General features: G+C 35.4%; 1 protein-coding gene across 2 annotated transcripts; it reads right to left on the reverse strand.

Annotated features, from left to right (window-relative positions):
• Positions 1–1,444: 1,444 nt before the first annotated feature.
• LOC18429100 (DTW domain-containing protein) lies at positions 1,445–17,117 on the reverse strand. Of its 2 annotated transcripts, none has more exons than XM_020664126.2 (8): positions 16,782–17,117; positions 16,017–16,157; positions 14,240–14,332; positions 13,755–13,881; positions 12,962–13,071; positions 3,745–3,825; positions 2,305–2,390; positions 1,445–2,188 (listed from the first exon to the last, which is right to left on the reverse strand). In XM_020664126.2, exons 1-8 carry the CDS (start codon positions 17,091–17,093, stop codon positions 1,954–1,956), a joined length of 1,185 nt encoding a protein of 394 aa, XP_020519785.2. In that variant the 5' UTR covers positions 17,094–17,117; the 3' UTR covers positions 1,445–1,953. The 2 variants fall into 2 exon arrangements, with proteins under 2 accessions (XP_020519785.2, XP_088717223.1); XM_088861097.1 differs by having other exon boundaries at positions 16,471–17,117.
• Positions 17,118–22,202: the final 5,085 nt, after the last annotated feature.

Below are 22,202 nucleotides of genomic sequence, written 5' to 3' on the forward strand. Positions count from 1 at the left end.
CGATCATGGATTAAAAAAAAAAAATCACAAATTTTCAAAAAATTCAATCATGGATAACAAAAAATTCGATCATGGATTACAAAAAATTCGATCATGGATTACAAAAAATTCGATCATGGATTACATAAAATTCGATCATAGATTACAAAAAAAAAAAAAACATAAAAAAACAAAAAATTCCATCGTGGATTACAAAAAAAGAAAAACACAATTCGATCATGGATTACAAAAAATTCAATCATGGATTACAAAAAATTCTATCATGGGTTACAAAAAAAACAAAAAAAACAAAAAATTCGATCATGGATTACAAGAAAAAAAAAAAAACATTTCGATCATGGATTACAAAAAAATTCGATCATGGATTACAAAAAATTCTATCATGGATTACAAAAAATTCGATCATGGATTACATAAAATTCGATCATGGATTACATAAAATTTGATCATGGATTACAAAAAAAAACAAACCAAAAAAAACAAAAAATTCGATCGTGGATTACAAAAAAAGAAAAAAACAATTCGATCATGGATTACAAAAAATTCAATCATGGATTACAAAAAACTCTATCATGGGTTACAAAAAAAACAAAAACAAAAAAAACAAAAAATTCGATCGTGGATTACAAAAAAAGAAACAAATATTTCGATCATGGATTACAAAAAAAAAACAAACATTTCGATCATGGATTACAAAACATTCGATCATGGATTACAAGAAATTCTATCATGGGTTACAAAAAAAAACAAAAAATTCGATCATGGATTACAAGAAAAAAAAACAAACATTTCGATCATGGATTACAAAAAATTCGATCATGGATTACAAAAAATTCTATCATGGGTTATAAAAAAAACAAAAAAAACAAAAAATTCGATCATGGATTACAAAAAAAAAAAAAAAAACAATTCGATCATGGATTACAAAAAAATCGATCAAGTATTACAAAAAAATCTATCATGGATTACAAAAACAAACAAAAAAAAAAAAAAAATGCCGTACGGGACTCGCCGATTCCGTACAGTGAATCGGCGAGTCACTTTGCAGAATCGTCTGGTTCTCTCTAGAACCGGATGATTCCCGTTTTTTTCGCCGATTAGATCCGTCCATGGCGATTCCCGAGCCGAACCGGACGAGTCCGGTTTGACTCGACGTTTTTTTAAACACTACCTAATACAGTATCTCACACAGTTCTTATGCGAATGCCTCCATGTTAGAATGGAGCGTCAGAGAGAAAATTAAGGAGCTTTTGCAGGACGCAGTGCAGTGCTGTACATACATAAATGCCTACCCTGACGTTGGAACAGAAAGGGGTGGGGCGATGGCTCCTCCCTGCAGGCTACAAGCACCATCATGGGCCTAAAACCCCACTAAATTGAGCAATAACAAAACATGGAAGGGAAAAATATGGATGGGTTAGCAACCGATTTGAAAATATATAAATACAAGTAAAGGAAAGAGGCAGATAATATTGTAGAAGATAGAAGAAAGCTTTGCAGCTTGTCGATCGTTCTGGACATATGGCAACTTCTAGAACAACTTGTAAAGAAGGGAATTGCGTTGTTCCATATTTGAACAATCAATGTCTTGCATGTGGTACAAAGTAATGCTACATGGTGGAGAAAGTAGGCATGCTGCCCATATCAACTTTTGATGGTACCAGATGAAAAACCAGCACATGTTATTAATCCACTTGCATAGGCCAGATGATAAAACATGATGTCAAGGTACACAAGAAGGGAATTGCATTGATCTACATGCACTCATGCCATCCATGTAGGGATACACTCACATGCCAAACCCCACCTTTTTCTTTCCTCCCGCCTCCAGAAGAATATGCATCAAATGACATGCCCCATCATTATCATGACATGAGGGGCATGACATGGATATCCTGAAGATTCATAAGCATTTCGGCCCCAAGGAAATATAGTTACTCATAAGCAGGTCTCTCACTCATGTTTCTGATAGCTTCTGTTGTTGTTGCTCCTTTCTCTGCGTGTGATGGATCTGCCCATGCGCTTGCGGCGATTGATTAGGGCATCCAACAAAACAACTAAGGCATTCCCTAGGGCTTCGGCCTGCTTATCTAACCCTTTTGACTCTAGCGAAGGAAGATGACTCAACTCAGAGAGAAGTTGAACAGCAGCTGCTGCTGTACAGGTACGATCCCAAGATGGTTGAGGCCTGTAGATATAGAAAAGAGCCTTACTACTGCGACCAACGACCAAATGATAACAAATAATTGGCAAAGAAATACAGCTTTTGGGGTGAGACCCAAAGGTCTGTTTCTGCAAATCTACCTGAGTTTATGCATCACCGAGACAGTGGAGTTCGGAAAAGAAAGGCAGGGAAAATCCTCAGTTCCCCATTCGATCCTCGCGCGTTGCTTCAAATCATTTTATTCAATCGGTAACTCTTGCATATTAATGTGGGGCCAAAAAGGTATTGTACATCAAGAGAAAATAAACACAATTTGGGGAACACGAGTAAGATCCGAAGTATCCAATTCTCTGAAGTATGTTCAGTTTCATTAAAAACTCTAGAGCTGCACTAAAAACAGTCAAATATTTACAAACGACAAAGAAAAAAGAAGCACATGGATTAAGTCTGACTTGCACAAAGAAAGTTATCTTTACGAGCTCAAGTGTCTGACTCGCGCAAAAAAAGTTATCTTTACGAGCTTAGCCATCACTTCTTTAGCTTGTTTTGCTGGATTGATGCTGATAGAAAGGCAATTAATATCATGTTTCCCAGAGAATGTTACACCCACAACAGTAGTTTCAGTAGGAATGTGTTAGAAATGAAGTAATAACGGAAAACAATTGAAACTTCCATATGTTAGCTCCCAAAACATGTTTATCCTTGTTTTTCTATCAATTAATAAAATACATTGATAACGAAATTCAGAATGAAAAGTATAGCCGCATGCCTGACTAACACAACTATCAAAATTTGTGTTTTCTGGTTTAGCTAAAACCCAATATATAGAGCCTTGAATCTATTTCACCTCAAATGTTTTCCAAGATTCTTGAATGTTTTCCACATGTTGTCAGACGCAGTGGAGTTAGTTGAGTGTCATACAAATGATAGGGCAACAAATGAGGTTTGGAAGGGTGATGGTTTGAGAATCGGATTCATGATAATTTAACAATCAGGAGGGAACTCCGCCTGTATAGTGCAGCAGGGTTTTGATGAAATGGATCAAAGGAAGGTTGTTGACCCCAAAGATACATGTTTATGAATCAGGCTACTCTTACATCTTACCATTCTCTTATACATTTAATGCAATTGAATGGTCTTTAGAGCTAGGATCATCATTTGAAGGTCACTATTCTGATATTGACAAGGGATACAATATTCATCAAATAAAATGTTAGCACTGATGGACATTTACGACTCTTAATAGATGCTTCCATGGCAAAAGCGAAACAGGAATGCCATTTGTATCCCAATTTCAAAAGGATTGGGACATTGTCAAAACAATATTCAGGTTCTTCAACTGAAAATCAATGCAACACATAGTTATGTGGCTTGAGAGAGAATTGGTCAAAAGAAGAAGACATTACAACCTTAGGAATATACATGCCTTATGTTGATCAAGGTCAACAATAAAGTGCATCCATAACCCAAGAATCATAGAAAGGTTTGATGATTAAAAAAAAGCCCTAACAAACAAATTCCAATACAAATATTTCAATAGGATGGATAGAACTTGCATGTCTTTAACTTAGCAACAATACCTTCAAACGCCTAAACATCGCAGCTGAATTGTTCCATGTCCCATCAATTAAAACGAAGTTTACAGGCTGCTCTTGGCACATCTACAGAAAGAAATGCTTATAGTTACCACACAGTTTTTATAGGCAAAGTGGCTCAAAAACATGGACAGGGCGCAGGGAATCCTCCATTCAATCTTGGGCAAATGGGTGGTAAGTTAGCTCATCTCAAGATGTATGCATCAATGATACTTAAATTCAGAAAGCCTGTATTTTACAACTCAAATATGGATGAAAACGGCAAGAAATGATGAAATAATTTAAAAAATGATTCAAAGCTTGCATATCATTGGGAAAATTCAAATAACAGTTGATTTTCAATCAAGTTAAACTCTAATGCTACATGTTAAACCACTAATATTACATATCAATGAAGCCACTTGTCCTTAAGGCAATTACAGCAGTTATCATGCTCATGTAGTTAATAGAGAAAAGAGCACGTACTAATTTTCAAAAACAATGCAAATAGAAGTTAATAATGAACGTTTGCTCAACAGGCCACATTGGTGTCCTTAATTCTTCTTACCCCCAGATCTCCATTTCCTTCATCTTTGAAAACTTGTCCCAACATTCTATATGTATTCTTCTAGTTTCTGCCTAAACACTCCATTCCCTCAAGTTTTTCAAGATGGTAGACAGCTATTGAGAGAATAAATAGGAACATTGAATGAACTGGTAAATTGGATACAGTAGATCTAATTAAAGTTATCTGTGCACTGAGAGATAGGTATTATCTTGTTTTCCAAGAGTACTTTTTCCATCAAATCTTTCTCTGACCCCATCCCACATCGATTTAGGATGCTTACAAAGGCACATTAGAAGCCCAAGTCATGTGCTTGGAAACTTATCTATACTATATCCAAGTTCTTTGCTAACCTCTCCAATTTGTCATCTGGAACTGGGATGCCAAATGGCCCAGTAACTTTGCCTTCTGCAATATTAATCCAAAGTCCTGATACATAAGTTCAAAATCATGCAGACAAAGCATTAGTCTTCGCAGTTGTGCATCCGATGGATCACCAAAGATGATCATGTGTCTTTTCTTTTTCTTTTCTTCGAGGATAAAAGATGATCATGTTTTCTGCGTACTTGAGGTGAAAATTTTGTTGTCCTCTTTTGCATCTTGTTATTGAAATGGAAACCTCTCCCTATGATAATTGGGAATCTTTTTCCTTTTTTTTTTTTGGTAAATAAGGAATTTCTATATATAATCACTACTTTTATATTTGTTCTCATGTAAATATGTGGAACTCCAGCTAGCTTATGTTTTGATAATGGATAACAAAGATGGGAGAGGATAACAAAACCATGGTGCAAAGAGCAGTTCCTATGCTTATTTAGTGTACATACATGCAGTATGCTATGTGAACTCATGCACAGTGTTTGCATTCGTATCCTCTTTTTATCGGTGCATGTGTGCACAGATGCAGATGCATGCATGAATGTGCATATGACCTCTGTTTTTAATTATTTTCATCTGTATGTCTCTGTTACTGTCATGATGCATATATCATCTGCATATTTGGGACCATGATGGAGGGTGGGTGTGTGCATTCACATGGGTATGTTGGTATGCGTTCTAGCAGATTCACAATTTTTTGCACTTTATATTCATCTTGGCTTGTGCCATTTCACTTATGTAAGTTGACATAATTGTCACAATATTCTGTTGACTAAACTAAACCTCACGTTGTGCTTGTTGTGGCAGTCCTGTTGTACATTCAGGTTCGCTCCTTCCCCAAGACCTTTCTACCTGCTTTCTTCTCTAATCGTTCTTGATACATCAGTGTTCCCCTTCTTACTTTTATTCCATCTATTGGTGTGTCTATAGACTAAACAAGTTAGTTCAGTCTTTTGGACCAAAACTTGGTAGTTTCCATTCTTTCTTTGCTTTGAACTAGAAAATGCTGAGAAGCAAGCATAAGTGCTTAAACCAAGGTAGCGACTAGTTAAACCAGTTATCAATGACTAACAAAACCTATTCTCCTTTCTTTCCCCATTTGTATTTTTCTTCTTTGACCACCCAAGTCTATTCAACTGGTGGCCATTGTGTTGATGAGTATGAAACACTCGCCAAAGCACAGGCATTTGCACATGGTTGGGTTTATAAGTCATGAATGCAATTATTATGTAGCTTATACATATTTAACTGCTATTACATTTAGATAAGGAGAATTTTTTCTTATTCTGAATGCTGTATCTCAGGGCAGTATTAAAATTTATTTAATTCAATGAACCATCTGAAATAGATTTCATTAATATGGGGAAGATTTGAAGCAATTATGGAAGAGGGTAGTGAGAGGAAAATGGGTAGCTTGTCAAAGCAACACACAATGGTTCGTGACTTTCTGGAGTATGGAAAGGAGTAGACCAATTGAGAAAGCAGTTTATGAGTCACATTAGGATCAATGAGGGAAAAGACTTAGGATCAAATCCAGTACCTTTCAAAGATAGATTCCTAAGATAGTTACTCTGTTGTGCTTGCTCCAAATCCAGAAAGTAATTTTATCAGCAATAGTACAGGGACAGGGCAGGGATGTGGTCTAGAGTATAATACTGAGGGAGACCTGAATGATGATGAGATAGAGAAGCTCACAGAAAAATTGAGTGAATTCCAATAGTTCTACTTCTCCCCAACATGTGAACAAAATATCATTTGGACCCCAGATGCAAAAAGTTTGTTTTCAGTGAAATCCTTTTATAGAATGCTTACAATGGGACCCTAAAAAAGCCAACAGTCAGGAGAGTTTGGAGTAAATGTGCTCCCCCACAGTAAAGGTATTTGGACGGTTGCTTGCTTTGGATAAAATACTTAACATCGATTACCTCTGTGATAGGGGCATGGTGATCCTAACAGATGCGTATTGGGTAAAAGGGTGGTGGTGACAGTAAAACACATATTTTAAAGCCATTTATAAAATCCTGTCAGAAACCACTGCCTTGTTTATACTACAGTGGGTGATCGGTGAACCAGAGTCCATCTCCCTTCCTCTCCCCAAGCTGGGCCTTATCGTCTGGCGACTAACGCTCGTAACAATCTTCTGTTTGTATTGCTGAGAGGAATAACAAGACATTCAATTCAATACAAAGTGACCCAAACAGATTGAAGGAATGTATAAAGTTTACTATTATATCGTGGGCAAGAGCAAGGAAGGAGTTGTGGGGGCTCTCCAAGATGGATTTCCAGCCTCAGTAGCAATCTATATTACAAGGAAACAGTGCACTGCATCTGGAGACATGTAAGTTGGGTGCCACCGGAGAGGAAGTAGTGATAAGGGACACAAAGGATACTTTTTGTTCACTTTTCAGGTCCACCGCCGCAATGCGACTTGACTGAGGCAGAAACAAGAATTATTAGTAGAACTCTGAAGCTCAGATTCTGGTTAGAAGCAAGTTACCCTTGAGGAAGATGTAAGTAATGTCATCTTGTTGACTTCTGGAGAGACCATAGTTGTTGGGAGCAGGAGTGGGAGTGGGAGTGGGAGTAGGAGCAGAGAATTGTCCCCTGCCTGAAGTTCCCTTCCTCAGGCACGGCTGTAATTGCTTCTCTGAGAGCACTCTATGAGTGCCCCTAGTTATATATAAATATAATATGTAGCTTGTATATGATATATGCACCCCAAGAATGCATGTCAAGGAGATCCATTAGAATATGCATATGTTATATGGTATATATGCACATCATGAAATAGGGTGAAATTTTGATAAATCAAAAAGACATATGAACACATGTGCAACAGAAATTCCCTAGCGAGACACTCATAACAAACAAATTGAGATTGTAGGGCCATGACAAGAAAGGGAATTGAAAATATCATGAAATTACTATAGTCTTTCAATGGTGCTCATGAAACATTGGAATCTATGTCCAATCTCCTATAAAGAATATAAAAAACACACACACAAAACAAACAAACCAACACAAAAGAAAAGTGGCAAAAACAGTTCAATAAACCATTAAAACAAGCCAGATTTGATAAGATCTGCCTATCCTTGCCCAAAAAAGAGACCCCAAAACCCTAGGTTGGGCGTGTTGTTACTATTTTACTGTTCACACCCAAAGGGTTTCCAACCGTAACATCCCAGACCCTTTTATTACATTATAATAAAAAAGACTAGAACAACTGCTATTTAAATTAAAATATTATAAAAATACCCATAAGTCCTTTCGCTTAAAGAAAATTTATAATGATACTTCTATGCCTAATAAAATAAGTAATTCCATAAGTATTCTAACCAATTTTCTAAATATCTCCTAAAATCTTAAAAAATATAAAAATTCCTAGAATCCCTAAAAAACTTAAAACCCCTAAAATTGACCATAGAATATTCCAAAAATAAATCTTTAAATTTTAATAAGAAAAATTCAAAAATAAGGCACATCTTGCCTTCCATCTCACACACACACATAGTCTCACGTTTTAAGGTATTTTTCAACACTTGTATCCCCGAGGCGGATAAGGAGGAAGCCAATCGCGACCTAGGCCCGTAGGTACCAAAATGTATGTGGGTCACGGAAGCACTATTGAAATAAACCCTGATCTGGAGCACATTTTTTAAAGACAATAGATTGGTCCCAAAAAGCATGTAGAGGTAGCCCATGACCCCCTAAGAGCACCCGCCAAGTTTCCTCGTGATCTGACAATGCTAAGGTGGATCAGAGACGAAATCAGTTTTCAGATCCAACCTCTAACATGCTAAAAATGTACCTTATAACTACAGCCCTATCATCGGAGCTTTGGATGAACACCAGATCACTTCCATTGGATTCAGAAGGTCCGAAAACCCCCAAATATCAAATTTCAGCTCATTCGGACACTTCTGGACCGTTCTGTGGCCAAGTTACCCAATAATGGTGGGTTACGCACTACTCTAGTATCCCATCGATGAACCAGTTTCCATAGACGAAAATTGTGTGATGTGATTTCGAGATCACCTTTGGAGTGTCATAACTTCTTCATCTTAAGTTGGAACAAGCTCAAATTTCACAAGGACCTTCGTCTTGTCAACGCGCACGTTTTGATACCCGAGACGAGAGAAATCTTAGAAAGAAGTCGCTTAAGAAAACTCATGTGTTGTAGATTTTTGGAAGAAGAAGATCCCTTCAATCAAATAGTCGCATCATGAAGCCCCAATATCGGATCGGCTTGAAACCAAGTCCGTTGCAACTGCGAGGTCAAGGGCTTCGATTCCAGCTAAGCATCACCCATGATGAATGGCCAGAAGGGCTGTATTTTAAGGTAGCAAACGAGGCATTTTCCGGTGATCGGAATCCAAATTCCGGCAAGTTCCCCAATTCGACAAGTGGCAATTCGGACACCAAATCGAGCCATTCTCGTCGCTAAAGGATCGATAAAAAACGGCCAAGATCCAAGATCTAAGATTGCACATTTCTCATCTTTTGACAAATTTTGACGAGAGCTCAATGCTTTGATTCAAGGAGCAAAAGATATGTCAAAACGATCGCCTTGCTGAGACCGTCACGTTCATGGCATTCTTTTCATCGAAAAGTCATCGGCAGAACGATAAACGAACACAGAAAGATCATCATGGTTCATGGCCACTTTTTGGAGACCATCTTGTCATTTGGAAGATGGTGGGTAGGGGTAACATGGTCATTTTGCCCTAAAAATGGGATTCGAATTTAATTCATAAAAATTATATTTTCTAGCAATTTTAGTTAGTTTTAAGCATCCACCCTTGTTTCAAGGGGAGCTCTAGCAATTTTAGTTAGTTTCGAGCATCCACCCTTGTTTCAAGGGGAGCTCTATATAAGCATTTGTAACCCTAAGTTCAAAAAGGAGGAGATTTTAATGAGATTTGTCCCCTAAACTTAAGGATTTTAATTTGAGTTTTCTTTTGGTTTGCAATACTTTTCTCTATCCTTTTCCATCCAAAGAGAGGAGAGAGAAAACTTTCCCAACAAGTCGCTACCCTTAGAACTTCTCACTCCTCACTTGGAACTTCTCATTTTTCATTTGGAACTCTCTACTTCCGACCTAGCCGCCAGTCCAGTTCAAGGATCCGACTAGGTAATCTTTCTCTATTTCTCTCTCCTCTCTCTTTCCCTCTCGTCTTCTTTTTCTCTCTCTTTCTCTCTCTTCTCTCCTTCCCTCTCACTCTATCTTCACAGTCAACTGGTCCGCCTTCTTTTCTCTCTCTCTCTCTCCTTCTCTTCCCTTACCTCTTCTTCTCTTATTCTCTCTCCTCCCCTTTTCTTTCTCTTTCTCTCTCACTTTCTCTCTCCTCTCTCCACTCACTTTCCTCTCTTTTTCTCTCTCTCTTCTTTCTGCTCCTCTCTCTCCTTTCTTCTTCTTTCTCCTCTCTTTCCTCTTCTCTCTCCTCCCTTTTTTTTCTCTCTCTCCATCTCATTCTCTCACAGTCAACTAGACCGGCAGCTAAGCCGCCGGCCCACCCTCTCCTCTTTTTTTCTACTTCTCTCGCTTCCTCTCTTCTCTTCTTTCTCTTCTCTCTCTCTCTCCTTTCCCCTCTTCTTCTTTCTTCTCTCCCCTCCTCTCTCTCTCTTCTTCTCCTCTCCTCTTCTTTCTCTTGTCTCTTCTCTCTTCCCTTCTCTCTCCCCTTCCCTCTCTCCTGCTCTCCCACGGTCAATGGGATCGGCAGCTAAGCCGCCAGCCCACCCCTCCTCTCTCTCTTTTCTTCTCCTCTCTTCTTCTTTCTCCTCTCTTTTCTCTCTCCTCCCTTCCCCTTTTTTCTCTCTCTCCCTCTTGTTCTCTCACAGTCAACTGGACCAGCGGCTAAGCCGTAGGCCCGCCTTTTTCCCTTTCCTTATTTTTCTCTCTCTTCCTCTCTTCTCTTCTTTCTATTCTCTCTCTCTCATTCTTTCTTCTCTTCCCTCCTCTCTCTCTCTTCTTCTTATCTCCTCTTCTTTCTCTTCTCTCTTCTCTCTTCTCTTCTCTCTTACACACAATCACACACACAAACAAGCATACACAACAATAAACATACTGCCACACACACAAACTACAATAGTACAGTGAGTTTAGTGATTATAGTCATCTTTATAATTGACAATTCCTCCAATCATTTATCAGTCATCCAAAAATGAAAACCATCTAATCATACATATAATGTTTTGTTAATGAAAATTAGGTAGCAATCCAAATCCCCGCTGATTTACCCAAAAAAAAAATACAAATATACATATATATATATATATATATATATATATATATATATATATATATATATATATATATATATATATTATTTCCCTGTTTTGATAAGTGTGGGATGGTGATTGTGTGTGTGTAGCACCATGCCATATTGTGTATTGCCTATTTGACTTGTGGGATGTTGAGTATTGCAAAATGTATTTCGCCATTTTCCATTGCCTTGATTCTTTTATCTCCTTTTTTCATCAAACATAAGTTAAATTTGTTTTTCTGTTCATTGGATCATTGCCATTTTATGTATTGGTAATAGACTTTAAATCTGAGGCTACTTCTCTCAATAATATTAATCATCTTCCTAAACAATTCTTGAGGTAAAATGATTCAAAAAGCGGACCACCCAGAGCCTAGGCAGCCTCTTAGGCGGTCCAGAAGGCCTGGGCGCATCGCCCAGGCCTAGGCGGCTAGTCTGGACAGCAATCCCTGGATGGCCGCCTAGGCAGTACGGAACCCGCCTAGGCAGGCGCCCCGCCCAGAGGCAAAATTTCTTTTTTTTTTTGTATTGATTTTGTTTTAAAATATAAAGGGTTAGAAGGATGGTTTTAAGTTCATTTGAAACCTAAAACTTATTGGAGCCCATTTTAGAGAGAGAAAGCCTCCAAAAACCTAGTTTTTGGTGATTTATTTAGGATCGAAGGGTTCTCAAAGTTGACAAAATTGATCAAAACATCACCCATTGATATTAGATTTAATTTTTGATGTTTTATAAATCTATTGGGAGGTTTTTTAGAAGATTTTGAGTCCTTAGAAGCATCTTTGAGGTGAAAGTTTGAAGATTGAGCAATCAAACTTACAGTATGTGCCCTAAATACCTAATTTTTATTTTTTATACTATATATCCTTTTTTTATTCAAATGGACATCCTTTTTGGGCCGCCCAAGTTTTGGGTGTCCGCCTCGGAACTGGGCAACCTGGGGCCTAGGGACCCGCTTAGTGCTTTTTGAAACACTGGGTAAAATTATCAGATACTTGCATGTGTAACGATTAGTCAGCATGTCATGGAACGTTCCAGCTATAGGTGGTTGTAAGATCTTAGAAATGTGTGGGATCTAGATCCTGCAGGAGAGGGATAGTGTTCCTATGGCTAGTGGGATTGCTCATGGTACAATAATGTGATCCTAAGTAATGGAGGATCTTGTTCCCCAAAAGGTCTTGATCCCCTAATCAATATTCTGGAGGCTGTAGAGCTTCCCATAACTACGAGAGAGACAGAATGTCCTGGGTGTCTCTATAATATTTTTTAGGAAATATGGGAACTCAAACAAAGTCAGAGTGAGTTTTCATCATAGATGGAAGGAAGCCGACAACTTGTTGGACCTCTTGGCAAGGGAGAGAGCTTCCAAACAACAGTTGTTGGAGGGGGGAGAGAAATGAGAACAAGGAATTGTTGCTTCCTAAGAGTTCCCTAGTTTGGGAGAGCCTATACATTAAATAATTTAAAATGGAGAAATTAAAGAGAGATTAAACACAATTTTCTAAACTTAGATGCAAAATAAACATATTCAGAATATGTCTGTTACGCTTGCAAGTAAATTTACTTAAATAAAATTTGAGAGCAATAACTTGCATTTATTTACTTGCATCTTCTCTTACATAAAATAATATACAAGGATAATTATTTGATCTTACAATACATATGTTGAGAAAGGATATTATTTCGGTCAAATCATAAAGGGGTTCTGCAATTTTCTTTACATATCCCCCTTCACACAAGACCGTGATTGTGCTCCAGGAGTGAGATATCACCACTCCTATTAGGATGTCCCAGGACGTTCTAAACTCTCTCCAGTAATTTTACTAAATTCAACACCTGATGACAGAACAAGCGTAAAATTTTGTGTAGATGCATGGCTAATATCTTGGCACATGTACATCTAATTTGTCTACAGGTGCATCCAACTTTGTACAGAAAGTATTCTTGTACATCCAATCTTTTTCAATGAAATGAAGTCAATGATTAAAAAACAGGATGCACAACATGCACAACATACCATTGTAGCTGGACTATCTGAACTTGCCAATAAATTAGGAAAGCCAATGTCCTCTATAGATTGTGTAGTTGCATGTTGATCAGGATAAAGGCACCATACCTTGTATTTCCCTGCAATAAATATAAGTGTCAATTAATACATAACTGTACCAACTTCGAATGGAAAATACAAAGATCTCCTGAATAAAACTAACCACAGTCCTGCAACCAAAATAGAAGCTACCAGTATGATGAGGGGTTACAAATTCCAGGTCAAAATGTGCCCATTCATAACCATCACAATTTTCAGAAACAATATAATATCAGTGACATATTAGGTTCATATATTTTGAATTCAGTGAAGCAATGGCTGTTGCTCAGGATGCAAATATGTTGCACATATTCATTTGTAGTGCTGACAAGTAAACAGCCTCTATAATCAAATTAATATTTCAATAAGAGTCCAGACTCCAGAGTGTTAAAATAAATGATGCAGGTGTTTAATTACTCACTAATTTGAAAGAGCACACAAAAATAAATTACAAACGCCGCTCTAATTGCCGAGGCAGGACCCATAGAAATCTCAAATCTTAACAACAACATCAAAATGTTAAAAGCAAAATCTAATATAAAAATATCTAATTTGCAGGCTTTACAATATCTCCCAAGATAATTATTTAACATAAGAACAGTTAAAATATGTAGAAGGAAACAGCAGTGTCAATCAGCATGCTCATAAACTACTACATTAAGGTACTTTGCTTATGAAATTATAAGAGCACATAGAGATATGCACTGAGAATTTTCTCTTGTACCTGCAAATTGGAAGGCACTCCACATGCTTTCTTCATGTTCACGGACACCAAAAAGGCACAAGCATGCAGATTGAACACCAAATATCTGCCACAACAGTTTTCCCGTATTGTTTTGTCGTAAGAAATCCTGCAAGAGTGACAAAAATGCATACAAGCAGTAAACAACATAACAATCATGAAAATGGAAAAATAACAATTTCAACAAGGAATGTGAATTCATAATTTTCCAGATTCTAAATCGCAAGGGAATGTAACAAAATATTTCCTATCAAGGAAAATGTTAAAGCATCAATGGATAACAACGGGAATGTTATTTCTATGAAGGGAATTCAGTGATCAATGCAATCAGTACCTAGTATAATAATAACACTTCCTCAGGGAGGAAAAAAAATGATAAAGTATGTTACTAAAGAATCTATGAATGCAAATAATGATGTATATCATAAAGAATTAACATAAAGTACAAAAGGATCCATTTCCCAAACCTTAGGATGCATATAAACCCAAAACCTCAATCCATTCCATAGAGAGCAGTTTACAATATTTGAACACATGCAATCCGTTGAAGCAAGCCAGCACTGAAATCATCACAAGACATACAATACAACATCAGCAATTAAATGAAAGAAATCCTATGTCAAGGTCCAATTGTAAACCTTTACTCATATAAGATATTTTCTTCCCTAGTTTCTAAACCTTGACAACAAAAAAACACATGCTGTGATACTTTTCATGGTAGGTAAGAAGAATTCTTGGTGTACAAAAAAGCATAATCACATAATATGGGAACAATCTTGGAATTTCCCACATAATGAATCTACAGTAGTGGACAAACAAGTCAGAAGGTACAAACAACCATTTGCCCAGCATTTGGCAAACTGCATGCCATATTAACAATAAACAGTTAGAAAATCAGACAAACGTAGTACCTCAGTTATCTAGCCAGAAATTTATTCAAAATAACAAAATGATTAACAGGCAAATCATGATACTTCTCAGGCTGAAATGAACAATTATAAATGAGAAAGATATTCTACTAAAACAACAATAATAAAGTTTCAAAACCCAATGATCAGAACATCAACAGAAGGCGACATTCCCTCAAGAGATGCGATGATAAATCAAAAAAATTGTTTCTCTATACTGTTGAAATGAGTATAGCAAATCGGATTCCCAAAATCAGTTCAAAAGCCATACTCAAAACGATGAAACATGAAGTGCTCTTCTTGTGTACGTTAATTCTTTATTTTGTAAATAGAGTAAACGATGATTATTCCAACCAAGAACTTCACACAATTTTTATGTGGTTTACAATAAAATGGACTTTCCTTGAACACACACTCCATAATGATCAATGTTTTCTCTTGATAATTTGTGACATGCCAATATAGAAACTAGTTGTCTTCCATTCGAATATTCATTTAGACCAGTGTTCTAGAAGATGAGGTCTGGGTCAGGAATCACTTGACCTGGACAAGGAACTGGCCAGTCCCCCAGAACCCCCCCACACCCCACACCCCACACCCCACACACACAGAACTTCTTTCATTTTATTCGAGTTTTTAATTTTTTTTCATATTTTACCATATTGCCAACCCAGATCGGTGTTTAGGGATCCTGACTAGGATCAATGGGCAGGCGATCTGGCCCACCAATCCAGTGTTTTAATAACTGATCTACACATTTTTCCTGCTCTTAGGACTTGGGAGTATGGTGATTAATTTGCCAATTACTTCAAAATATCTAAATTCATGATGCATGGCATTTTAAGCACTTTTCAACTGGCATTAAATCAAAAGAAATTTTGTAAATAAGCCAAGTCTCATTGTAAATATCTAAATTTTGTAGGTGCTCTTCTAACAAAAAAGAGAGAGACCTATTTCAAAAGCATTCTTCCAACTCAACGAAATAAAAATATCCTGGAAATAAATTCCCCTCAACCCTCTCTCTCTCTCTCTCTCTCTCTCTCTCTCTCTCTCTCTCTCTCTCTCTCTCTCTCTCTCTCTCTCTCTCTCTCTCTCTCTCTCTCTCTCTCTCTCTCTCTCTCTCTCTCTCTCTCTCTCTCTCTCTCTCTCTCTCTCTCTCTCTCTCTCTCTCTCTCTCTCTCTCTCTCTCTCTCTCTCTCTCTCTCTCTCTCTCTCTCTCGCACACACAAGTACGCGTGCGAGACAAAATGATGAATCCAAAACAAAATTCAATACAAGAACCAGTGTCAAAGTAGGAAACTCATGCAAATATTGAGATGAAGAAAATGGGCTGTACTTTTTGACACAGATATCCCCTGCTTCCCAACAAACGACATGATATTTGCCTAGCAGAAAAGAATTGTAACTTCTCTTCTGAATCTGTCATAGCATCATAAGCTTCCCTATGTTTTCTATCCTCCATATATTTATATTCACCCTGAAAAAAAAACAGCAGAATATAAAATGAAAATTTTCATAAGTATCATTCACATAAAAACATATATGATGCAAGAATGAAGAATGATGAAAAGATATATTGTTCTTTTTGTCCATTGTTTTCTTGTTCTTTTCATGATAACAAGTACTGGAGTGACAAAACTTATGTGGATTAAACTGTATTACTTTCTTTAAAGGAAAACAGACAACAAGCATTACGCTCTCACTGAGATAGGATAAAGAAGCTCAATCTAGACCTCCTGATGCATCATAACTTGAAAAACCCTAACAATTTATTGAATTGAAGAACTCACAATATTATTTTTACAGCATGGAGCTCTTCCAAGGTGGAACCACATGTTGGATAGTCTTTTTGTCGACAGTAGAGAGAGAGAGAGAGAGAGAGAGAGAGAGAGAGATTGCCAAAAGGATTTTCAATGTTCGATATAATCAAGCACGAACGAGTAATTTTTGTGTGGGGCTGGTTATTAGTTTCAAGAATCAAGCACAAGAAGAGAGAGAGAGAGAGAGAGATGGTGGAGGTGTTAAGTTCAGGAATCCTATGCAAAAGATTGAATGGAACATGATATGAGGAGGAAAGAGAAAGCTGGGAATCTGAGTGCACCTGAAGCTTCCCCCGTGGGCCAGAGAAGTTAATGGGTTCGTCCATTTCTCTCTCTAAGGCTCTGAGATCATCAAAGATAGTGTTCACCATAGCAGGAACAGGGGAAGAAGTCCCCCAACCTTGCCATTCTTCTAAGCTCAGCCCAATTCTTGAAGCAGGAGGAGGAGGAGGAGGAGGGGCCATTGAGGACTTGGGTTTGAAGGGAATGGGATGCCCTAGGGTGCCGCAATCGAGAGGAAATGAAAACAGTTTCAGATGACAACGGGGGTGGATGGTTACGAAGGAGAAAACGCGCAGGAAATTTGAATGCATTCTCTCTCTACCTCTTTCTCTCTCAAGACCACCAAGCGAACTGCACAAGTATTTCCCATGTCCTTTTTCCTTCCAAATGCATATTCGTTTTATGCGGGCTGGACTGCATTTCTACAAATATGCGGTCCAGATGTATAAAGCATCCAACTTGCAAATAGGTGGTCCATCTAAAAAATTAACGGTCCAAATATTTTTTTAATATAATTTTTATTTTTATTTTTTAATTTATTTATTATTTATGTTCATGACCTCCATGTTATATAGATATATATTATCTAAAAATTAAGATCAAACTATATTTAAAATATATATTTACTGCAAACCCGGCATTTTTACAATATGCGGCACTTATGAATGCTTTGAGTCTTCGAAATAGAGCTAATTGAACAACTTAGAAAGCATTTAGGAATAGAGCCAAGTGATCAATTTATCATGCATTTGTTTGTATACTTGCTTTCCCAAGCACTTGGATCTCGCATTCTCTATTTTTTTTTTCTCAAAGTCCCATTAGTCCTCTGAATCCATTTCCTTAAATAAATATGTCCATTTTAGAAAAGGGAATCGTCTATAAAAATAGCGTTTTTTTTTACAAGGAGGTTACACCTATTTTCACTCATTAGATGTCAAATTGGATACCTTCGAGTGAGTCATGAAGTTCAAAAAAAAAAATGGAATTGTTAGTAAGTGACACTCTTATAACCACCCATTTTGAAACTTAAGGGACATTAATGATTGTGATCCCACATTCATTTTGAAATTTAAAGGACAACTTGATTGTGACCTCCTTGTGTTTAATAAGTGACACTCTTACAACCATTCATTTTAAAATTTAAGGGACTACAATGATTGTGACCTTTTTGAACAAAAGATAAAAAAAAAAATTTATATAAAGATACAACTTTATAACGTAGAACTACGGATGCACCTCAAAAGTATCAGAAATAATACATTTTACGACATATTATCTACACCGTCCATTTTCAAGAGTTTCATATGTTTATAGATCTACTTGATTTTAATTATTTTTTAAATTTAAAATTTTATAATTAGACATAAAAATTGATTTTGAGATAATCCTAAGAACATTTTACATCAAAATTATATACCATGATAAAATTTGAAGGTGCACCTTACCTCTATAGCTACGGATGCATCTGTACCGACTACACCCAAAGTTTATATAAAGTTGCAACCTTAAAATGTACAAGTAAAGATGCACTTCAAAAATCCATGTGAAAAGGTTGTTTTAATGTTTAAAAACTCTCTAATTGATCATCTCAACATCGAGATGTATGAATATGAAAAAAAAAAAAGAAGATTTGAGTCCCAAAAATAGCGCATCTTGCAATATATTACCTAGATAGTCCATTATCAAAATTTCACATGTTTATAGATCAACTTAATTTTAACATGTTTTGAAGTTTATAATTTTATAGTTAAATATGAAAATAAATTTTGATATAATCCTAAAAAAAATTTAAAACAAAATTATATATTATGATAAAATTTAAAGGTGCGCCTTGATTAGATTGTTTAAGGTTAAAATCACACCCGATTAAATTAGAGCTCATGTCAAAAAATTCACTAAAAGTGGTTGTTTTGATGCTCAAATATCTTCAAATTGATCATCTCGACATCAAGATGCATGGCCAAGAGAAAAAAAATTGATTTCAAGTTTTGGAAATAATGTATTTTTAGACCCCCAATTTTCAAGATTTTCAAGTTTTCATAGATCGGCTCGATCTATGCTATTTTTTAAGCTTTAAATTTTATAATTAAAGATAAAAATATATTTTAAGACTATCACAAAGATTTTCAGTATTGAAACCACATTTCTTAACACTATTTGAAGGTGCACTTTACTTTGCGGTTTGTATAAACATTCAAATTAGAGCCTACCTTCAAATAGTATCAAGAAATGTGGTTTCAATATTGGAAATCTTTGTGATAGCCTTAAAATGTATTTTCATATTTATTTATAAAGCTTAAAGCTTCAAGAATAGTGTAGATCGACATATATATGAGAACTTGAAAATCTTGAAAATTGACGGTCTAAAAATGCGTTACAAAATACATTATTTCCAAAACTTGCAATCCATTTTTTTCTCATGTCCATGCATCTTGATGTCGGGATGATCAATTTTAAAATATTTGGGCATAAAAACAATCTCTTCTAGTGAAATATTTGAGGCAAACTCAAATTTGATTGTTTAGAGCCTCGGCTCTATATAAACTTTTCTCAAAAAATATTGTTGCATAGACTTTTGTTGTGACTTGTGCGTCTTTCTCTTGAGCTCTAGAGAAATAATATGTACTTTTCAACTCACCGGAAATTACATCTTTTGCAAGTTAAAAGGAGCCCGTTTACACATTAAAATGCCCCAATTGTGTTTAAGACGCACCCTCTCCAACCAAAAATACCTAAATTTCATTGGTAAGCTTACAATTTTCACCTTATTTTTTTGGGTAAGTGAATTTTCACCTTATAATATATTATATGATATTATTTTATTTACAATGTATTATAGAAGACAAAATAAGCGCTTACTTTAAGGGTCTTACTGTGTATTAGTGAGCGAAACCTGCTCCGCATATGTTTTGAGTCTATAGTTCTGAAAAGAAATTTTTTTATGCATTCATAGATACTAATTGTTGATAATTCAGGAATTTTTAAATAAGTTTATTTGATATAAACAATTTCCTATATTTTTAATAGGGATTGGATAATATGACACCAAAAATTAATAATAATAAATATTTTGTATTACTCACGAAATGATTTGATAAAAGTATATAGCTTCGAGAACGATAGGAATTCTCTTAAGTCTCCTGATTATTGTATGGCTTTGAACCCGCATATAATGACATTTAACAATCTTATTCATCATCTTATTAACTGTACATGCTTGACATGCTTGATTATGTTGATTTCATTCTCCTACTAAAATAAAGTTTTCTTATATATAACATTAGATCTAATTTGATTTTCTATAGAGTAATAATCATCAATCTTATTTGAACTATTTGGGATCCGCTATATTAATTTTGTTCAACTATTATGCTCTATCAAGGTTCATATCCTCAGTGAGACCATAAGTCTCATATCTTTTCTCACTACTTCCATTCATATTCTTTTGAGTTTTCACCTTGACCTTTTAGAGCTTTCTATTTGAATCAATAGCACCTCCTCACTTGTGTGTGTATTGAGTATGTGATGCATATAGCTAATCCATGTTAGTCTACTTTCCCTTACTTATCGTATGGTCTATTGGAGCCATCCTTAAGTTCTCTCGACTGTATTTATTTCGAACTCTATTATTGTTATTTTTTGCTATTCATCGATCTCAACATTCGTATCAGAGCTACACTCATCATATGGACAATGTTACTTTTTGACCACCCAACATCCCTTTCCATAAAACCAAAATCGGTCTTACAAAAGAGTAATTTACCTCTTAGGATGGACTTCAAGAAAGAGAGAGAGAGAGAGATAGGAGTAAGAACTTGGATATCGTCTTTTCCAACTGATTCTATTATTATAGTTTCTTAATGTTAATAATCTAACTGGTTATATTACCATACGACCAATTTTAAAGTGGGAGAAGTTAAATGTGCTTGATTATCACCATTTTTAGAATTTTTAAATTTTATAATTGGAGGTAATATTAGATTTTCATATCATTTTAATGTTTTGCTGCACCGAAATAGTATTTTCGGATGTACCTTACTTCAATAGTATAAAGTTCTTATACAAACCTCACCCGTATTTCTAATATACATGTTTAGTGCCTCTCTAGTGGTGGGTAACATGACGTTTTGATATACGTGATCGAAGTACCAAAACTTATTTCCATTATTTATTTCCCTCTAAATTACATTTAGAGGAAAATAAGATATTTTCTTATGAGTCATTGAGACTATTTGGTACTTTGATTATATGATGATTGTGATGATATTCTATTTGGTTTGTGAAGGTCAACGCAAGCAAGTGCACTCTTTGTAAAGGCGAATACCAAAGTTCGATCCCATTTATGAAGATAAAATATTAATCGTTTTAATGATAAGGGTGACTATTCTAATTGTCAAGATACAATATTAATTATGTTAAAGGGTAAATGATAAATGGTCATTTTTTTCCAAAGAAGTTATGATAAAATAAATATAAATAAGTGTTGGTCAAATTTGAGTGTTAAATAATACAAATTATGATAGAGAATATACATTAGAGACACATCATCGCATGTGTTGGGAATATATATTTTAGATATTTCTATTTCCTCATGCTTAAGAAATTATCTGATGAATGAGAAAAGTTTTAGCAATTTTTATTTGGTTCATGAATTTTACCTAATCATATTTAATATAAAATATGTCTTATATTTTTAATAAATCATTTGCAGATTCTTGAATGTTCCCATGATTATAGATATAAAAAATCTTCCTTAGTGACTTTTTCATTTTAAGGAGCAAGTGGACTTTGTACTCCTATAGGAGCATGGCATACACAATTTTAATATATAATATAACATTAGATTGAGGGCTAAAAGTAGTAGAGCATGCTTTTTGCAAGGTCACATTTTGTACTTAATCCCAAAATTTGCAAAATTTGCAAGGTAACTAAAATTTGCAAAATTTTAGTTACAAATTATTGTTTTCTCTAAGCCGTATATGTAATATGAACATATATATATATATATATATATATATATATATATATATATTAATCACATTTTCTCAAAGAAATGTGAGGTCTCTATTCAATATGGATTGTTATTTTTTTAATGCTTTTTTATGGTATGTTTTATTTTACTTTTAAAAGTAGTATAGCATGCTTTTTGCAAGGTCACATTTTGTACTTAACCCCAAATAAAAGATCCACTGAGGAATATCTTCTAAGTCAAAAGTTTATAAATGCATTTTAAATAATCAAAGGAGAAATCTTCAAACAAAAAAATTTAAAATTTGAGTTTCTAAATTCCTATATTTGATCGCATAATTTCTCCTTTTTTTTGCTGTCAAATAATTATCTGGTGATTCTTTTACTCACCCCTAAACTGGTTTAGGAGTTCTTTTTCGATCTAAAAGTTTTTAGTCCACCTAAGAAATAAC

Source organism: Amborella trichopoda, chromosome 3 (genome assembly GCF_054954075.1).
Source record: "Amborella trichopoda isolate Santa Cruz 75 chromosome 3, AtrichopodaSantaCruz75HAP2 v2.0, whole genome shotgun sequence".
Classification (NCBI taxonomy): Eukaryota; Viridiplantae; Streptophyta; class Magnoliopsida; order Amborellales; family Amborellaceae; genus Amborella; species Amborella trichopoda.